The sequence below is a fragment of the Mus musculus genome, chromosome 6, assembly GCF_000001635.26.
Source record: "Mus musculus strain C57BL/6J chromosome 6, GRCm38.p6 C57BL/6J".
NCBI classification, from domain to species: Eukaryota; Metazoa; Chordata; class Mammalia; order Rodentia; family Muridae; genus Mus; species Mus musculus.
The window spans coordinates 69,214,791-69,233,570 of NC_000072.6; the positions used below are offsets into that span (position 1 = coordinate 69,214,791).

At 37.6% G+C, this 18,780-nt stretch overlaps 1 gene segment (V, D, J or C) and 1 further gene; one reads left to right on the top strand and one right to left on the bottom strand.

The window, feature by feature from the left end:
* The window catches only part of Igk (immunoglobulin kappa chain complex), a 3,171,119-nt gene that overhangs the window by 1,659,155 nt on the left and 1,493,184 nt on the right, over positions 1–18,780 (top strand).
* On the bottom strand, positions 12,064–12,593 carry Igkv4-72 (immunoglobulin kappa chain variable 4-72). The segment is given in 2 exon segments: positions 12,064–12,366; positions 12,545–12,593. Coding segments are annotated over 2 exon segments (352 nt in total).

Genomic DNA, 18,780 nt, shown 5'->3' on the forward strand with positions numbered 1-18,780 from the left:
GGTATCCAAGAAAGTCAGAAGAAGGCTTTAGATCCTTTGGGACTGTGATTACACATATTTGTAAACCACCATGTGAATGTTGGTAATTGAATCCATTTCTTCTGCAAGAGCAACAAAAGCTGTTATCTGGGTTGGTGGTCAGGGGGACGGGGAATAGGATAGGGGGTTTTCTGAGTGGAAACCAGGAAAGGGGATAATATTTGAAATGTAAATAAAGAAAATATTTAACTAAAATGCTCTTATCTGTTAAGCCATCTTTCAATCTCCTGGGGCTTACTATTTTAATCCACTCCCCTCTAACCATCTTTGTTACTGTGACTACAACAAGCTTCTAATGGAAATGGATCCTCCTTAACCAGGTAAGTCTGTTGCTATAATCCAGAGGTTTGAGAGAGTCTTGTTCCCATTTTCTGAGATAGTGGAATTGCTGGATTATCAGGATCAGTAGGCTAAATGTGTGTACAGTCATTCCCAAGAGAATTCTAAAGAAAGCAAGGACAGACTTGTAGGTCTTCTTGGAGGCCAAGTAGACCAAGGGTCTAGGGACCACTCATTTTCAAGTGTTAAGCCTGAAGACTGGTAATACTGACTTGAAAAATATGTGTAGTGGTGCCATATATTGTGAAAATTGTGAAAAGGAAGTTAGGATTAGATATTGTCTATTTTGGAGTCTAGAGAAAAAGCTACATTCACAGTGATCAGTGAAAAATACTATTGTTCCTGGAAAACAAACCTTTTGTTGAAAAAACCCAAATCTAGTAGTGAGAGACATGGAAGAAAACTGTACCCCCAGTCAGGCACATGCACATACCCTCCAATTAATGTGATCATTAACAAGATGTGAAACATTAACAAGAAAGTTTTAATGATAGTTTCAAAAGTGTCTAAAGTGTATTAGTTCTCTACATGCTACCCACCATATGATGAGGTTACAACATAGAACTTTTTTATAGTAAAAATGGCACTCTAATGAAAATAATTGTTGAATATCCTACGTATTTTTAAAAGAATGACACATTATTTGGGTTGGTGTTTCCTTTTCTTATCACATGGCTACCTGTGAATTGACCATTTTACTCCTACTCTGCATCAGGGAAGAAAACTAATGCTACACAATGAGGTCTAGTAAAAGGCAAAATACATGTAATTAGAAATCACATTTCTGTTAAAATGCACTATTTTGGGCACCTTATGAAAGTACATGTCACTTGACTAAACCACTGTATGAAATAACAAAATAAGTTGGCCACAAAATCCCACAAACAACATCAAGATACAAGCTGTTGTGGCATAAAATTTGATGAATTTATTAAATACGACATTTTAATTCTATTAAGATGTATCACCATTTCATTATAACATACTCAAGGACAGAAGAATGAATGGGTAGTCTCTCTAAAGGTACATGGTACTATAAATCACCTGATTAATTCAGATGAGGCTCTGGCTTTTTTTGGCACTAAATTCTAAGTAGCTAGGACAAGGAAACAGGCAATCATCTTGTAAGCTTTACTGTTTTATTCCACAGCCTTCAGGACACTGTGTTGTTATGAGAAGAACACTGAAAAAAGAAGGTCTCTGTTAAATGTCTCTATATTCTTACTGAAATTAAAATTATGCTGTAGAAAATTTCCTTAGATTCCCTATCTGTCAGAGCTGCTAATTTCTGATTCTGTGAACTGCTAATTTTAGATCCCCAGAGCTGCTAATTTCTCTTTTTTTTTTTTAGAAGAATGCATGAAAATATATTACACATGGGGCAACAAGTCAGGATAGTTATTACAGCAGCACTTAGAACACAAAGGCCTGGCAGTAACAGGAGCAGCTCTGAGCATTCTTAGTGAGCTGACTTGTGCTTTCACAGGAGAATGAAGTGCACTCTGGGGAGGGAAGAGGGAAGGTCAGTTGTTTGTCAGGTGATGGGTGCTGTTCTGAGCACGTTATCTGTTGCAGGGACATTTACTCTTGATTACAGTCCTGTATTTTACATATTGTATTGCTTTTTTGTTACTATGGTAGAATGCCTGATAAGAAGCAACTTAAAGGAGAAAGGGTTGGCTTGGGCTCACAGTTTGAGGGGATACAGTCAGTCCATTGTGATGTCCACAGCCACAGGAAGCTCACAGTGGTAGGAATATGCAGCTAGGGTCCCTTACCTCCTCATACCTCTGTGGAGTGAGAATTCAAAGGAATGGGCATGCCACTGCCTTGCTGAAACACATACTCTCTCTCTCTCTCTCTCTCTCTCTCTCTCTCTCTCTCTCTCTCTCTCTCTCTGTCTCTCTCTCTCTGTCTCTCTCTCTCTGTCTCTCTGTCTCTCTCTGTCTCTGTCTCTGTCTCTGTCTCTCTCTCTCTCTCTCTCTGACTCTCTCTCTCTGACTCTCTCTCTCTCTGGTTGGGTCCAGGATACCAGCCAATGGCACAGTGCTGCCCATATTCAGAGTAGGACTTCTTCCCTAAATGCACATTTTTCTAAAACATCCTCATAGACACATCCAAAGGGTGTACTTCACTAATGCCTTAGTATTTCTTTTTTTTGATTAGGTATTTATTTCATTTATATTTCCCATGGTATCCCAAAAGACCCCCACATGCTCCCCCACCCACTACCCCACCCACTCCCCCACCCACCCACTCCCACTTCTTGGCTCTGGCGTTCCCCTGTACTGAGGCATATAAAGTTTGCACAACCAATGGGCCTCTGTTTCCAGTGATGGCCGACTAGGCCATCTTCTGATACATATGCAGCTAGAGAGAAGAGCTTCGGGGTACTGGTTAGTTCATATTGTTGTTCCACCTATAGGATTGCAGATCCCTTTAGCTCCTTGGTTACTTTCTCTAGCTCTTCCCTTGGGAGCCCTGTGATACATCCAATAGCTGACTGTGAGCATCCACTTCTGTGTTTGCTAGGCTCCGGCATAGTCTCACAAGAGACAGCTATATCTGGGTTCTTTTAGCAAAATCTTGCTAGTATATGCAATGGGGTCAGCGTTTGGAAGCTGATTATGGGATGGATCCCCGGATTAGGCAGTCTCTAGATGGTCCATCCTTTTGTCTCACCTCCAACCATTGTCTCTGTAACTCCTTCCATATGTGATTTGTTCCCAATTCTAAGAAGGGACAAAGTGTCCACACTTTGGTCTTCGTTCTGCTTAAGTTTCATGTGTTTTGAAAAGTGTATCTTATATCTTAGGTAATCTAAGTTTCTGGGCTAATATCCACTTATCAGTGAGTACATATTGTGCAAGTTCTTTTGTGATTGGGTTACCTCACTCAGGATGATGTCCTCCAGGTCTATCCATTTGCCTAGGAATTTCATAAATTCATTCTTTTTAATAGCTGAGTAGTACTCCATTGTGTAGATGTACCACATTTTCTGTATCCATTCCTCTCTTGAGGGGCATCTGGGTTCTTTCCAGCTTCTGGCAGTTATAAATAAGTTTGCTATGAACATAGTGGAGCATGTGTCCTTCTTACAGGTTGGAACATCTTCTGAGGAGAAGTATTGTGGGATCCTGCAATAGTAGTATGTCCAATATTGTGAGGAACTGCCAGACTGATTTCCATAGTGATTGGCCAAGCTTGCAATCCCAGGAGAAATGGAGGAGTGTTCCTCTTTCTCCACATCCTCACCAGCATCAGCTGCCACCTGAATTTTTGATCTTAGCCATTCTGACTGGTGTGAGGTGGAATCTCAGGGTTGTTTTGATTTGCAGTTCCCTCATGATTAAGAATTCTGAATGTTTTTTCAGGTGCTTCTCAGGCATTCAGTATTCCTCAGGTGAGAATTCTTTGTTTAGCTCTGAGCCCCATTTTTTAATGGGGTTATTTGTTTTTCTGGAGTCCACCTTCTTGAGTTCTTTTTATATATATGTTAGATATTAGTCCCCTAACTGATTTAGGGTAGGTATGATCCTTTCCCAATTTGTTGTTTCTTTTGCCTTACAGAAGCTTTGCAATTTTGAGGTCCCATTTGTAGATTCTTGATCTTACATTTCAAACCATTCATGTTCTATTCAGGAATTTTCCCCTTTTCCCATATCTTTGAGACTTTTCCCCACTTTCTTCTTTATAAGTTTCACTGTCTCTGGTTTTATGTGGTGTTCCGTGATCCACTTAGATTTCACCTTAGTACAAGGAGATAGGAATGGATCAATTAGCATTCTTCTACATGTTAACTGCCAGTTGTGCCAGCACCATTTGCTGAAAATACTGTCTTTTTTCCACTTGATGGTTTTAGCTCCTGCATTTATTCTTAAAGTACCCCAAGGATTCATTTTACAGCGTTCTGGTTTTTCCCTTTATTAATTTGTACTGGATACAAGCTTTCTACTGTGGTTTTACTTTTGTATTAAGAATTTGCTGGTCAGTCATTGGTGGCACACACCTTTAATCCCAGCACTTGGGAGGCAAAGGCATGTGGATTCCTGAGTTCAAGGCCAGCCTGGTCTTCAGAGTTCCAGGACAGCTAGGGCTACACAGAGAAACCCTGTCTCTAAAACAAAACAAAAACAAAAACAAAACCCAAAAAACAAAAAAAAAATTGCTGAATCTTTAAATATGTAATTTTTCCTACAATGTGGATAGGATATTGGAAGAGCACCCTATGAATATAATACTTTGAGTTCTGTAATTCCAATAAGAGGAAACACAAAATCAACTATGTATTTCTCACAATATCCCTATGCTTTATAGCTCTGCATACAAAGTCTCTTACTGTTGCTTTATTATAACGCTTATAGCCTCTGTGCTGGGCATGGTGGCACATGCCTTTAATTCCAGCACTCTGGAGGCAGAGGCAGGCGATTTCTGAGTTCCAGACCAGCCTGGTCTACAAAGTGAGTTCCAGGACAGCCAGGGCTACACAGAGAAACTATGTGTCAAAAAAAATAATATTTATAAATACCTACATTATTAAGAAGAGAGATTTACTTAAAGGGCAGAATTAGTGGCTGAGCATACAAAATTGTGTAGTCTCATATATCAATCTCTGTTTGTAAATCTCTGAAAATGTAACAACATGTTGCATGAAATCATGCTAGGATCTTCTCAGAAATAGAAATCACATCACATAACTAGAAAGAGGCTGACACACAAGGGTGGATGAGTTCTCCTGTGCCACCATTAAAGACAGAATGTTTGTATCCTTACTGCATTTACAACATTTCAGACTGTTACAAAAGAGCCACTCATCTTCTGTCTCATTCCATGTGTGATTATGAGGCTATATGTCCTTAAACATTGAAGCACAACTATTTCCATGTGAAAAATGGAAGAGAATTAGAGCTCCTTCACACAACTATGCCATGTTCTGATAAACTTTCTTCACATTTTGTAAGGTGTTTCTTGGTATTTTATTTTTAATTAATTAATTAATTAATTAACTAATGTGTTTATTTACATCCCAAATGCTGCCCCCTTCCAAGTATACTCTCACAGAGTCTCTCACTCCTTCTTCTTCCCTTGTTCTCTGAAAGGGCTATCGGTCACGCCGGAATATCAAGTCTACTGTGACCAAACAAGGCTGATCTATGTAACAGGGTACTCAGTCCAGCCTGTGTATGCTCTTTGTTGGGGGCTAAGTCTCTGAGAGCTGCCAAAGGTCCAGTTTAGTGGACAGTGTTACTCTTTCTGTGGAATTCCTATCCTTTTCAGTGCTTTCAATTACTTCCCCAACTCTTGCATAAGAGTCCCCTACCACAGTCCAATGTTTGGCTGTGAGGATCTACATCTGTTTCAGTCAGCTGTTGGGTAGAAACTCTTAGAGGACAGTTATGCGAGGCCTTACCAGCAAGCATAACAGAATATCATTAATAGTGTCAGGGATTGGCATTTGCCCATGAGTATGGTTTCCAGTTGGGCCAGTTATTGGTTAACCATTCCCTTAGTCTCTCTTCAATCTTTGTTCTTGTATTGTTTTTAAACAGGAACAATTTCAGGATGAGAGATTTTTGAGTGCATTAGAGTCCTTATCCCTGTACTGTGGGTCCTGTTTGTCTACAGAAGGGAGCCTCTTCTGTGTATTCTCAGAATTTCAATTGTTAGTTTCTGTACCAAAAAGCTAATAGCAGAATTTTGGTACTTCATATTTATGGCCTATCACTAGGTTCATATGTATAAGAACCCTCAAAGTCTTAGGTAACCAAAGAGATGTATCAGATAATGTGATACAGCTAATTTGTCATAATAATGATCTGATGACCAAGAGCTGGGGCAAAAAGCAGGGGTCAAAACTTCCATACTGACAGACTGATCTAGAAAGAAGAAAGTAGAAGCAGGGAAATTGAGAGCTGACATGGAGGGCAACAGACATGGAAGGAACCTAAGCACAGAGGTATAGAGTTAACCAAATGGAAGGTCAAAGGATAGAGAGATGGCTTAAGTTTGAATGGTAGATGACAGTATGTTCCAGAGAAAGCGTTTAAAGCTCATTAGCACCCTCTCTGTCTTATTTATACATGTGGTAGGTCTGATAAAGTCCCAACATGATGCTGTGTTTCAGAAGGTGCTTGAAACCAGATTGTAAATTGTGCCTCATGGCATTTATCCTCAATCCTTGACTCTTCCACTCTGGAATCAACATTGGAGTCACTTATATGTTCTATGGAATCCTGTTTTTTCTTCTCAACAGAAGACTACAGAGGAGGTCAGAGCCTGGTAACTGATCTTTTGTGTGGTTACCTTTCTCGACTTCTCATCAAAATATCATGAGATATATTTGCACATACTTAACCCTGGTGTTCCTTACATGCCTCAGATTACTGACCTCACCATCTGTTCCCTCTTGACATAAACATTGTCTTGAAAACTGAAGAACCTCTTTAACAAATGCCCATTTAACTATTGGAATTTTTATGTTCATTGTTATATTCTACCAACATGAAATCTGTTCCTGGTCCTAATGAAACCATTCAAAATGGCAGGGTTGCCTCAGATTGACTTCATCTAGGAAGATGGATGGAACTAGAAAATGTCTTCCTCAGTGAGATAACATATACCTAAGTGGACAGGAACAGTATGTATTCACTGATAAATGGATATTAGCCAAAAAGTACAGAATACCATAATACAGTGCACATCAATCCCAGACCCAATTTCTGATGCCAAGAAACACTTGCTGAGAGGAGTCTGGTAAAGCTGTCCACCGAGAAGTTCTGCCAGAGAATGACCAATACAGATGTGGATGCTCACACCCAACCATCAGACTGAGCATGAGGACCTCAATGGAAGAATTAGGGGAAAAACTGAAGGAGCTGAAAGAGTTTGCAACCCTTTAGGAAAAACAACACTATCAACCAACCAGATACCTCAGAGCTCCCACGGACTAAACCACCAATCAAAGCATACACATTGAGGAACCGTTGGCTTTAGTTTCTTATGTAGCAGAGGATGGCCTTGTTGGGCATCAATGGGAGCAGAGGCCTTTAGTCTTGTAGAGACTCGATACACCAAAGTAGAGAAATGCCAGGATGGTGAAGCAGGAGTAGATGGGAGAGTGCCACCCACCCATCTTCAAATTTTTTGACCCAGAATGGTTCCTAGCTGAAGGAAATTCTGGAACAAAAATGTATCTCAGCTTTAAGGAAAGGCCATCCAGTGACTGGCCCAGCTTGTTGTTATCCAACTCATTCTCAGGGACCAAACCCTGACGCTATTACTGATGCCATATTATACTTACAGACAGCATGCCTGTCCTCTGAGAGCCTCTACCAGCACCTGACTGAGACAGATGCAGACATTTACAGACAAATACTGTACTGAGGTCAGCATCCCCTGTGAAAGATTTAGAGGAGGGATTGAATGAGCTGAAGGCAATGGCAACCCATAGAAAGAACAAGAATATAAACTAACCTGAACCTCTGGGGTCTCCCAGAGATTATGTAACCAACCAAACACAAGGCATACGCATAGGATCCATGGCCCCTGGCACATCTGTAGCAGAGGACTACCTTGTCTGTTCTTAGTGCAAGAGGATGTACCAAACCCTATAGAGATAGGTTGCCTCAGGTAAGGGGGATGCTTGTGGGGATGTGAAATGGGTGTTGGGGGAGAATCAACTCAGAGACAAGGGGGAGTAGTTTGGGAGGGCATACTGGGAGGGAGCACCATTTCGAATGTAAACAAATGAAATAATTTAATAAAAATTTAAGCAAGCTCCTAATATTTTTGTTTGTTTGTTTTTATAAATTTCCATGGTCATGCTGTCTTTTCACAGCAATAAAATGGTAACTAAGATCACAACTGCCCACACCTGCCAGGAAAAAGAAAACCCAAACCCAAATGATATATTTTCTTTCCCTTCCAAGCTGATATTTCCTTATTGATCTCAGTCTTTTCAAATGATTTTGAACCATTAAGGCACTGGGAAAACTTGCCACCGTTTGTGTATCTGCATTCCAGGAATGTTTAGACAAAAAAAAAAAAATGTTTCTATTAAGAGATGAAAGGAAATAATAGCCCTCTTCTCTGAAATAAAAAGAGACCTCAGCATTGCTTTTTAACCACTCTGATTTATTACATTTTCTACTTAATTCTTGTTTAAAAGGAACCCTGTGTGAAGTGCTACAAGATGACAGATACACATTAAATAACTAACATGAAAAATATGATCAGAATTCTATCACAGAGAATTGACTTTACATTATACTATTATAATAAATAGAATTTTTTTCTTAAAATTTCACTTGGAGTAGAGAGTTTGCCTTGTGTCCCCCAATCCAGTCAAGACTGGTTTGAGCAGCTACCTCTATTTTATTGTACATTTCAGGATGCATTTGGTAACAAGAGAATCATTATATGTTGTCATGGGGTTAGAAATTTCCATGTTAAGGAGTAAAGCTATAAACAGGTATTGTTGTAGGATGCTAAGTATTTCAGTGTAGGTGATAATGTTGGTGTAAGTGATATATGTACAATATAAGACAACCTGTATCCCAGGAAATTATCTATTCCTAAACTTACCTGACTCACGCTGACTTAATCATTTTATGTAGTTTTATAACTTTTAAGTCTAATGTGTGTACTTAATAAGTGAAGAAATAAACCAACATTTATCTGAAATAAGCCTTCCATCTCTATCAAGTCTCATGCTGTGAGAGCCTACCCCAATACAGACAGAAATGACAAATGTGTGTCACTAAGAGACTGTTTACATAAAATACCTTTGGCTGTACCTTTTCCCAGAGTGAAATACTCTATGTCTTCCAACAAAAAAAAAACACTCATATATAATAAGAAAGACTCGTACCAGAGAGTCTGTTCTATAAAATACACTTCATCCTTGGGTGAAACCCATTTTTTCTTCTAACTAATTCCTATAATATGAGTGAAATCAAGCAATTCTACTTGGATATCTTAAAGTTACTAAGGTGAAAATATGATCTCACTGAGCTAAAAATCAAGGATTAAGAAGGACTATGCCCCTCCAGAGGCCAAAGTGAGTAATCAATGTGCTAATTTTGTATCCTTAAGATACTCTATATATTCTGTACTCAAAGCCCTAATCTTTCCCTCAGCATTTACTTTGTTATCAGGCCTTTTCTGAATATGACTACAACCCTTAGTTAATTGTGAACCATTATGATTGCATTAATTCCACTATATCATTTCAATATGAACTCTACGTATCAAAATCCCTAACTTCTATTTGACAAAACTCATATGCCAAATAACATGCATAGAATTAAATAACTAGGATTCATTGGTCACGGACCACTACATATGTGTCTATAAATTTTTGCATATGTTATAAATATAATTGATGAACTGTCTTCTTGTAAAAGAAAATGAAACTCTCCTATGGCAAATTTATGGTAGAAGAAATGATGGGAGAAATAAAACTCTTAGAGACACCAGCTATGTGAGACTAAAGGCTAGGGAACCTTCTTGTATGTGTAACATAGGCTTCATGCTCCATTCCAGAGTGAAAACTCTTAGAAACACCTGTGATTTTATGTCATGTGGTTGTAGGTGTGAGTGAGAGTTACTGCTTATTAAAATAATCAGATATTCCAGGGTAATTGAGCATTCCTTAAATCTTCTCTCCTTAAAATCAAAAGCCAAAACCAAACCAACCAAACATAAAAAAAAAAAAAGTATCTCATACATCATGATATATCCTCTGATTAGTGCCTTAGGGTATCTTAGGCATCCTTGTGATTCTATTTCATGAAGGCAATAAACAACTATCAAAAAATAGTTAATAAGTTTCCATCTAAACAGGAAAATTAGAATCTCCTCATCTTTAGCTGCATAGATTAGACATGACGTTATTTTACTTCATGAAATAAAGGTGGATATTTATTAGCCCTCACTAATTGGTTTTATTGTTCTAACAGTAGTTTTTAATAGATCAAATGACATATAATTATTATGGGAAGAAATTGTGCAAATTGTTAACCCTAGAATCTAAACTCTTAATATCCAAATGCTTGTTCATGATGCATAGAGATACTTATGCAAAGGTCGGTTGATTATGTGCTTCCCAAAAAGTCAAGTCTTGCCTGAAACTGATAATGTAGGCTCTCTGACCCATTTTCCTCACATTAAAGAAAGCCTTTATTTGGGACCTGCTTAGTGTTTAGTACATTATCTTCATATTGTGGAGCATGGCTGCACTAAGACAGACATGAGAGATGAGAGAGTGGAACTGGGATCAGCAAGTGACCAGAAAGTAGAAATATTGGGCCTGTATTAGGCTTTTAAAACCTTAGAGTCTAATGCAGTTACACACTTTCCAGAAAGGCCATACCTCTAAATCCTATCAAATAGGGTTTCTTAATAAGAAATATTTGAAATATTTTTAAATATATGAAACTATGATATCCATTCTTATACATACAACCACAGTACACATAGAAATAACCAGAAAAAAGTTCCAAGCACTGAATTTCATGTAGTGTTTGGCAACACATAAATGTAAAAGTGTTTCCTTTTTAGTTTAGATGTGTATAGATTTTGCTTGAAGCAGTGTTTGTCTGTGCAGTCAGGGCTGCTCATAAGCCTGTGATCCTCTTTATGCAGTCTTTTCTTTGCTAGGACTAAAAGTCGAACAACTGATTCTGAAAAAGTTTTCTTGACAAATTATATAATTAATGGGCTAAATACACATTAATATCTTGACTTCCTGTGATGGTGTGACACTTTCTTCTATAGATGGAGAGAGAGAAGCTGGTAACTGTGTCTGATGGATTTCGTAACAACACATTACATTGGAAAATTGATAATAAACTATTACATAATTATTTCTGTTATTATTAAGTGTAAATTAAATTTAATTAAACTGTAATTTAAATTTAAAATTAACAATACATATATTTTAAATAATTTGTCTTTTTTATAATATTAGAATGTCTTTATGATTTTAATTATTCATATTAAGGTAACACACACAAATGGATTCACAGACAGACAGGGAGACAGACAGACAGATGATAGATATGAAAAAATTAATGTTCACTTATTAGTTCTCTGTTGCCCTCTTGGTTTCTTTATTAATGGAGTGTTCCAATTACTTGTAATGAGAATAGAAAGAAAATATACATTCCTGTCAGTAGTTTTTCTGTTTTAATTGGGAGAGAAAAATATTTTAAGCACATATTAAAAGGACAATTTAGTGGAAAAGAAGGTGTACTAATAAAAACCAGAAAATATAATAAGATGGATACTACTTTTTGTAGGATAACAAAAGCAGTGTGTTGTGAGCAAATGAATATCCTGAAGAAAAACCACAAACCAAGAAGATTCTAAAATCAGTAAAAGTAGCAGAAAATAGATGTAAGGGTTCATGGGGACCACCAGTAAAATACTCTGCCACAATTGTCTTCAACAAACAGAACAAAAATTGAGAATAAATAAACACTGGAAATGTAGATTATTTGAGAACAGCACTGAAGTACAGTGGAATATTTTAGAGACATTCATCTAAATATGCAAATGACATTGTAAAGCAGAGCACACTGTGTGGACTACTGCAATAAAACCACTGGCCACAGTTTATTTCTAGGAGGAAGTAGCTAGACCCTAAGGACTTAGAGGGTTTTTGTTCCAGTCTGTATCACTGTGTGGGTGGGTTACTACTCCACTGCTGGCAGTAATAAGTGGCAGCATCTTCAGCCTCCACTCTGCTGATTGTGAGAGAGTAAGAGGTCCCAGACCCACTGCCACTGAAGCGAGCAGGGACTCCAGAAGCCAGGTTGGATGTGGCATAAATCCAGGGTTTGGGGGAGGATCCTGGCTTCTGCTGGTACCAGTGCATGTAACTTACACTTGAGCTGGCCCTGCAAGTCATTGTGACCTTCTCCCCTGGAGATGCAGACAGGATTGCTGGAGACTGGGAGAGAACAATTTGTCCTCTGGACATTATGACTAGAAAATAGCAAAATAGACAGAGAGGGATTAGTAAAAATAGAGATACAAAAATAATTTTATACCACCCAACATTCAGATGAACGAAAAAGAAAAAAAAACTGTATTTTAGATTCAAATTCCCCAGGGAAAATAATTTTGGTTGGATTCTGATCTCAAATTCCCTGCCCTCTGTTACCTGAAGCACTGATTAGCAGGAAGCTGAAAATCTGCACTTGAAAATCCATTTTGTCTTTGAATTTTGGTCCCTAGCTAATTACTGCTATTCTCATAAGTACTTTGCTTTAAACCAACTGTGAGATATTTGTGGTTACTGAAAATGTAATATGCAAATCGCAAGATACAGTCTAGGCAGTTCTTGGCTTATAAACACATGGGAGAATATGGGCTGCAGATTCGTGAAGATGCACTCATCTAAAACTACTCTGAATAATCACCATTCTCAGTATTTCATGTGCCCTGAAACTGTTTAATTCCTGTTCTATTTATTATCTGAGAGAATCTGAGAGCACTTTTCAAATAAATTACATTTATTTATAAAGATCGACAGCCCCCGAGTCTGCAAATTTAAGTCAAAGCTTGATCAAACATTTTACTTATAGCAAAGATTGATGGAATGAGGAAGGACTTGAATGAGTGGGTACTTGGAGGAGAAAAAGGAAAATATACTGTTGAAAAGTGAATAAAACAATTTATTTAAAAAGTATTTTAATTTACCTTAGGTAAAGTTTTAATTATCTTCCTATAATTTTAAAATCAGCATAGCCATGGTGAATCATGACTATGTCTCTAGATCTTAAGAATGGTTTCACATTCCTCCCTTCATGAAAGACTTCTTCCATTTTTTAATCAACTATTATGAAAAACAACTGAGATGGATTGAGAGAAACTGACCTAAGAATTGTTGAAATCAAGTTCCTTATTAAGTATGCCTTTCTAAGGAAACTATTCTAACTAAATGGCTAGTTGTTGCGCGCGCTCAACAGGCCAGGAAGAACGACGCTGCTACAGGATCCTTCTGCACACGTTTATTCAGTCCTGATTCTTCTTGTTTATAACTCCCTTGTTTATATCTCCCTTGTTTTTATATCTCCCCCGAATAATCATCATCATCTGACCCGGGCCTCTCACTCTTATATACTCTCAGTTCCCATCCACGCACAGCAGGCCACGCAGCCTCACCAGGCATGCAGCTTCAGCTAATCAGGGCAGCAGGGGCAAATCTCCACCAAATTGGATTCACCTGTATCCTGGTACACCTGCGCAGCACTCAAGATGTTTGTGTCTTATATGAGGAAGTCAGGTGCAAGTCATATGACTTAGCTGCAGTCCCTGGCGCCTTTGGGACTGCCGCCACACCCGCTCCCCACAGCTAGTTTCTTTCTGAATAACACATATTTTCATCTTTCATTGTATTTAGTAGCTAGTTGCTAGTCTTATTCTGTTTACTACAGAAAGAAAAATCTATTATTTTTTTGTGAATATGGACTTTATATTTCACCATTAAGGATACTAAAATGGTTTCCAGAGTTGTACCAGCCTACAATCCCATCAGCAATGCATAAAACCAGATACATGGAATCTAGAAGACAATGTGGGAAAGAGTCTTGAGCACATGAGCACAGGGGAAAATTTCCTGAACAGAACAATAATAGTTTATGCCTTAAGATCATGAACTGGCATATGGGACATCACAAAATTGCAAAGCTTCTGTCAATAGGACAATATGAGAACCAACAGATTGCGAAAAGAACGTTACCAATCCTATATCTGATACAGGGCTAGTATTAAATATATACAAAGAACTCAATAAGTTATACTTCAGAGAACCAAATACCCTATTAAAAAACTGGATACAGAGTGTAACAAAGAATACTCAACAGTGCAATACCAAGTATTAAAAAGCACCTAAGGAATTGCTCAATATCCTTAGTCATCAAGGAAACGCAAATCAAAACAACCTTGTGATTCCATCTTACACAACTCAGAACGGCTAACATGAAAAAAAAATGCAGGTGATGCAGATGCTGAGGTTGTGGGAAAAGAGTAATTCTTGTTTTATAATCTCATGTAATTACAGCTCTAGGGCTGGTGTTAGTGACTGAATGGAAGTGTGATTGTGCCCTATCAGATTTAGGATTGGTAAAAATGCTTTCCCAATCTATTGGTAGTCTTTTTGTTTTGTTGATCATAATCAACAACCAACAGCAGACACTATTGCATATGCCAGAATGATTTTGCTGACAAAAGCCAGACATAGCTTTCTCTTCTAAGGCTATGCCAGTGCCTAGCAAATATAGAAGTAGATGTCCACAGTCATCTATTGGATGGAACACAGGGCCCCCAATGGAGGAGCTAGAGAAAGCACCCAAGAGCTGAAGGGGTCTGCAACTCTATAGATGGAACAACAATATGAACTAACCAGTACCCTCAGAGCTCGTGTCTCTAGCTGCATATGTAGCAGAAGATGGCCTAGTCGGCCATTATTGGGAAGAGAGGCCCCTTGGTCTAGCATACTTTATATGCCCTAGGACAGGAGAACGCCAGGGACAAGAAGTGGGAGTTGGTGGGTAGGAGAGCAGGATAGGGGGAGTATAGGGGACATTTGGGATAGCATTTGAAATGTAAATGAAGAAAACATCTAATATTTTTTAAAACCTAAACAAACAAACAAACAAACTAAAACAGAAATGTGATTGTGCTGCCATCTTGTGTTAACATAGCCAAAGTGAAGGCAGGGTTGTAAAATATCCATTTTGAAGTATAGAAGAAATACTACATTTACAGTATTGTTTGCCAAGTAGTAGTATGTTTAGAACAAAAGGTACTATGACAAATGTGGTGATTCTTTACTTCCAATCATTACAAACATAAATGAAATAGTGTTCATGCAGGCACATTCACACTTATACCACATTTCATGACTCCATGAAATGAAAAAATCAGAGATATAAAATGTTCTTTGAGATACAGTGAGATTACAAAAAGATACAATAATATAGAACTTTATGGTACAAAGTCATTTAATATAAAGCCATAATATAACAAACTGTAGAATTTGCCATGATGTTTGAAATTGATGGCACATTACAATGAGTTCTTGCAATCATGTGGCTAATTTAGGGTCATAGATTGTTGCTACTGCTCAGAATCAAGGAAAAGTAGTGATACCACATACAATGGTATAGAAAATGTTAAATACTTGCAATTTGAATTCAGGTTTCCATTGAAAAATGCAGTAATTTGGTAACCTTATAAATGGAAAATTTTACTTAACTGGACTACAAATTATAGTATTAGTATGTTAAGATACATTATATTGAATATCTCTATAATTTCAACACCATCTGAACTGTATAGGTCTCACTGAGATTCCCCACCTGGATAGGTTCTACTTTTCAATTCCTAGAGGAGGAGCAGATTGCCAAAAGGGGGTTATAGTACACAATCAATGCACTTTTTTCTTATTGAAATATTTATCTCTTTTGGTAAGATTTTTCATCTCTTTGGTCTTGAATTAGGTGGAAGAAATAGGTTGAGATAAATTATACTCATTTTCTTACCTTTTAAAAATCATAACAAAGCCACATACTGTTTGCCATGTCTTTTTCCTCCATTCATACAAATCAACATATACTCCTTGCTCTTTCTCTGATTCGTGGTTTCTTATTACCTCTATTCATACATAAGTAAACTTTGTTTATTTCATATGATTTAGATATTTGATGTGCAATTCCCTTTGCAACAGATTGAAATCATTCAAAAAATTCTCCATAAATTATCAAAATGCAGATATTAGGAGATTATGTGTTGACCAGTCCTAAATTATCCAACTACAACACACATTTTGCACCTATTTCCCAGGAATCATTGCAGAGTGGATAGAAATATTTTAAGAGCCAGAGAAATTTGAGATTTGCTCTAAGATAGTGTGATGGTTTGTATATGCTCATCCCAGAATGTGGCACTATGAGGTGTGGCCTTGTTGGAGTAGGAGGGACAATGTGGGTATGGCTTTAAGGTCTCCATCTTAGAGTCCTTGAAGCCAGTATTCTTCTAGCAGCTTTCAAATGAAGAAGTAGAACTTTTAGTTCCTCCCAAACCATGCCTGCCTGGATGCTGCCATGTTACTGTCTTGATGATAATAGACTGAACCTCGGAACCTGCAAGCCAGGCCCAAATAAATATTGTCCATATAAGACCTGCCTTGGTCATGATGTCTGTTCAGAGAAGTAAAACCCTAAGGCTGACTATGTCTCCTAGAAACACCAGAGAAGCTGCATCCAGGTGATCTAATGGCTGATGCATAAACAAGACATGAACAAAGATGACTCCTGAATACATGTAAACATTGAAATGGTAATTCTTCACGGTATTCAACTCTAAATAAAGAATTACGGTGTAACTGTGGAAATACTGAGAGTAGGCAAAATAACACTGTTAACTAGAATAGAATCCCTGGATGATCAGGAAAACAGGACTGTATTCAAAATCTGTGTTTTCGAATTTATTTTACCTCAAATTACATTAGTAATAAGGAAAGTGATTTTCTGAGTTTCTTCTGATGGAAGGTTCCTGAGAATCCTACAGCTTCTCAACCTGCTATGATGTACCTGATATAATCTGTCTTCCTAGTAAAATGATCTGAATATGGAGACATCAAAATAATACAGGCTATTGCAACTGATCTTAGATTCTCAACAAAACTTGGTAGTAGGACTGTACTGTTGAAGAGAAGACACATTTTGAACACAGAACATGACAGAATCAAGTTACTATCAAAAAAGTAACTGTTAATAAGAAACTAAAGCTGGATAAATCAACCATTCTATGGTGTGACAACATTTTATAATACACGAATACTCTCTGGTAATTGAAAAAATATGTAATCATACAAATGTCCAGTCATTTGCTTTTCTATTAATTGTCTACTTTGGTTACTGAAGCTTGTTTTTCCATTAACCAGAAGTCAATGGAGAAATACATGACAAGTCAGAATGATGACACACTCAGACTTGAGTGCTGAAGTTAATATGGAACATGTATCATATCTCAAGCCTCAGAAACTATCATGGAATAGGTGTAGATTAACTGTAAAACTCAGAATATAGGAGAGCTGTGAAATGCTGTCCTCTGGACACAATGTGGCTATTGCAATCTTGAACTCAAGAAGCAGTCATTATCTTTCTGCAAGTTCATTGCAGTCAAAATCCTGATCTGGATGACAAGCTCACCTCCAGGACTCAATCTACACTGAGCAATTAGTGCTATAGTGGTTTCTGGAGATCCAGAACGTTTAGTATTAGAGAATATAATATTATTCTCTAGTACTAAAAGAGACCATAGGGTTACCATGTTTCAGAAGACAGAACCACACAAATAATCATGTGGATATCACTAACTAGTGTAAGTAGGTTATAAATATAGAAGTATGTGGAAATTTGGGAAGATGGTTGTATTACATGGATATTAAAAGTATGAGAGGGAGGGAGGAAATGATGATAAGCATGATAATACTTTATTGTGTAGTTGAGTAAAACTCAAAAATATAGAAAATTTTAAAAAGGCTTTCATCTGAATGCACAAATTGACTCTACATTATCAGTCTCCCCCACTCACCTTCTTCAATGCTGTTACTACAGGAAAAAGCAACACATCAACTCTTAATATTTAATAAAACCCTTTTTACCCATCAATATAGCTCTAGGTTTTCTTTGTCTATTTCCTAGTTTGGACTTACATTATCTGTAGCAGAAACCTCTCTGTCCCTTTTCTTTCCCATGTCCCCTTTCAGAATGACTGTCACTGTTTCCACTCTGTATTTTTCCTCTTCGATTTTACACTTTTCATTTATCTTTAAACTAGTATTCATAGCTATTACATTATAGTTTGCACATGTTTCTAAGTTTTGGGTTGTGGTGATAGGTGTTTATGCTTCCTATCTAAGACCTTTTGAAAACCCTAATCACTTCTCTGAAATGTGTCACTTTTGATGTCAGCAAAGCTATGGAAAGAGACAGTCCTAAAGACAGATGGTCTCCAGAAATGGCAGATAAACATGACGCAGAACACTGCTGAGAGAGCACCTTTGTAGACCCTTTAGGATAAACAATCACACTTGCTTCCTTTCCCCAAGCATTGGGCAGCTCTACAGAGGCAACTCAGCTTAGGGTTGCTTATGCTCACACTGTGAACTGTTGATGTTAATTATGTTCAAACCTGAGGACTTAAGAATGAATTGGGGAGAAATCTCATCAATATACTCAAGAAATAATACTCTGGAAATAAAAATTGGGAAATGGTGATTCTCTTTGTTCTCTTAGGTGAATTTTACACAAATTCTCAGTTCATGAAAGCCAAATGCCTCTTTCACTCAACCGAAAGATGAATCTTCCTTTTAAACTTTGTTGTCAC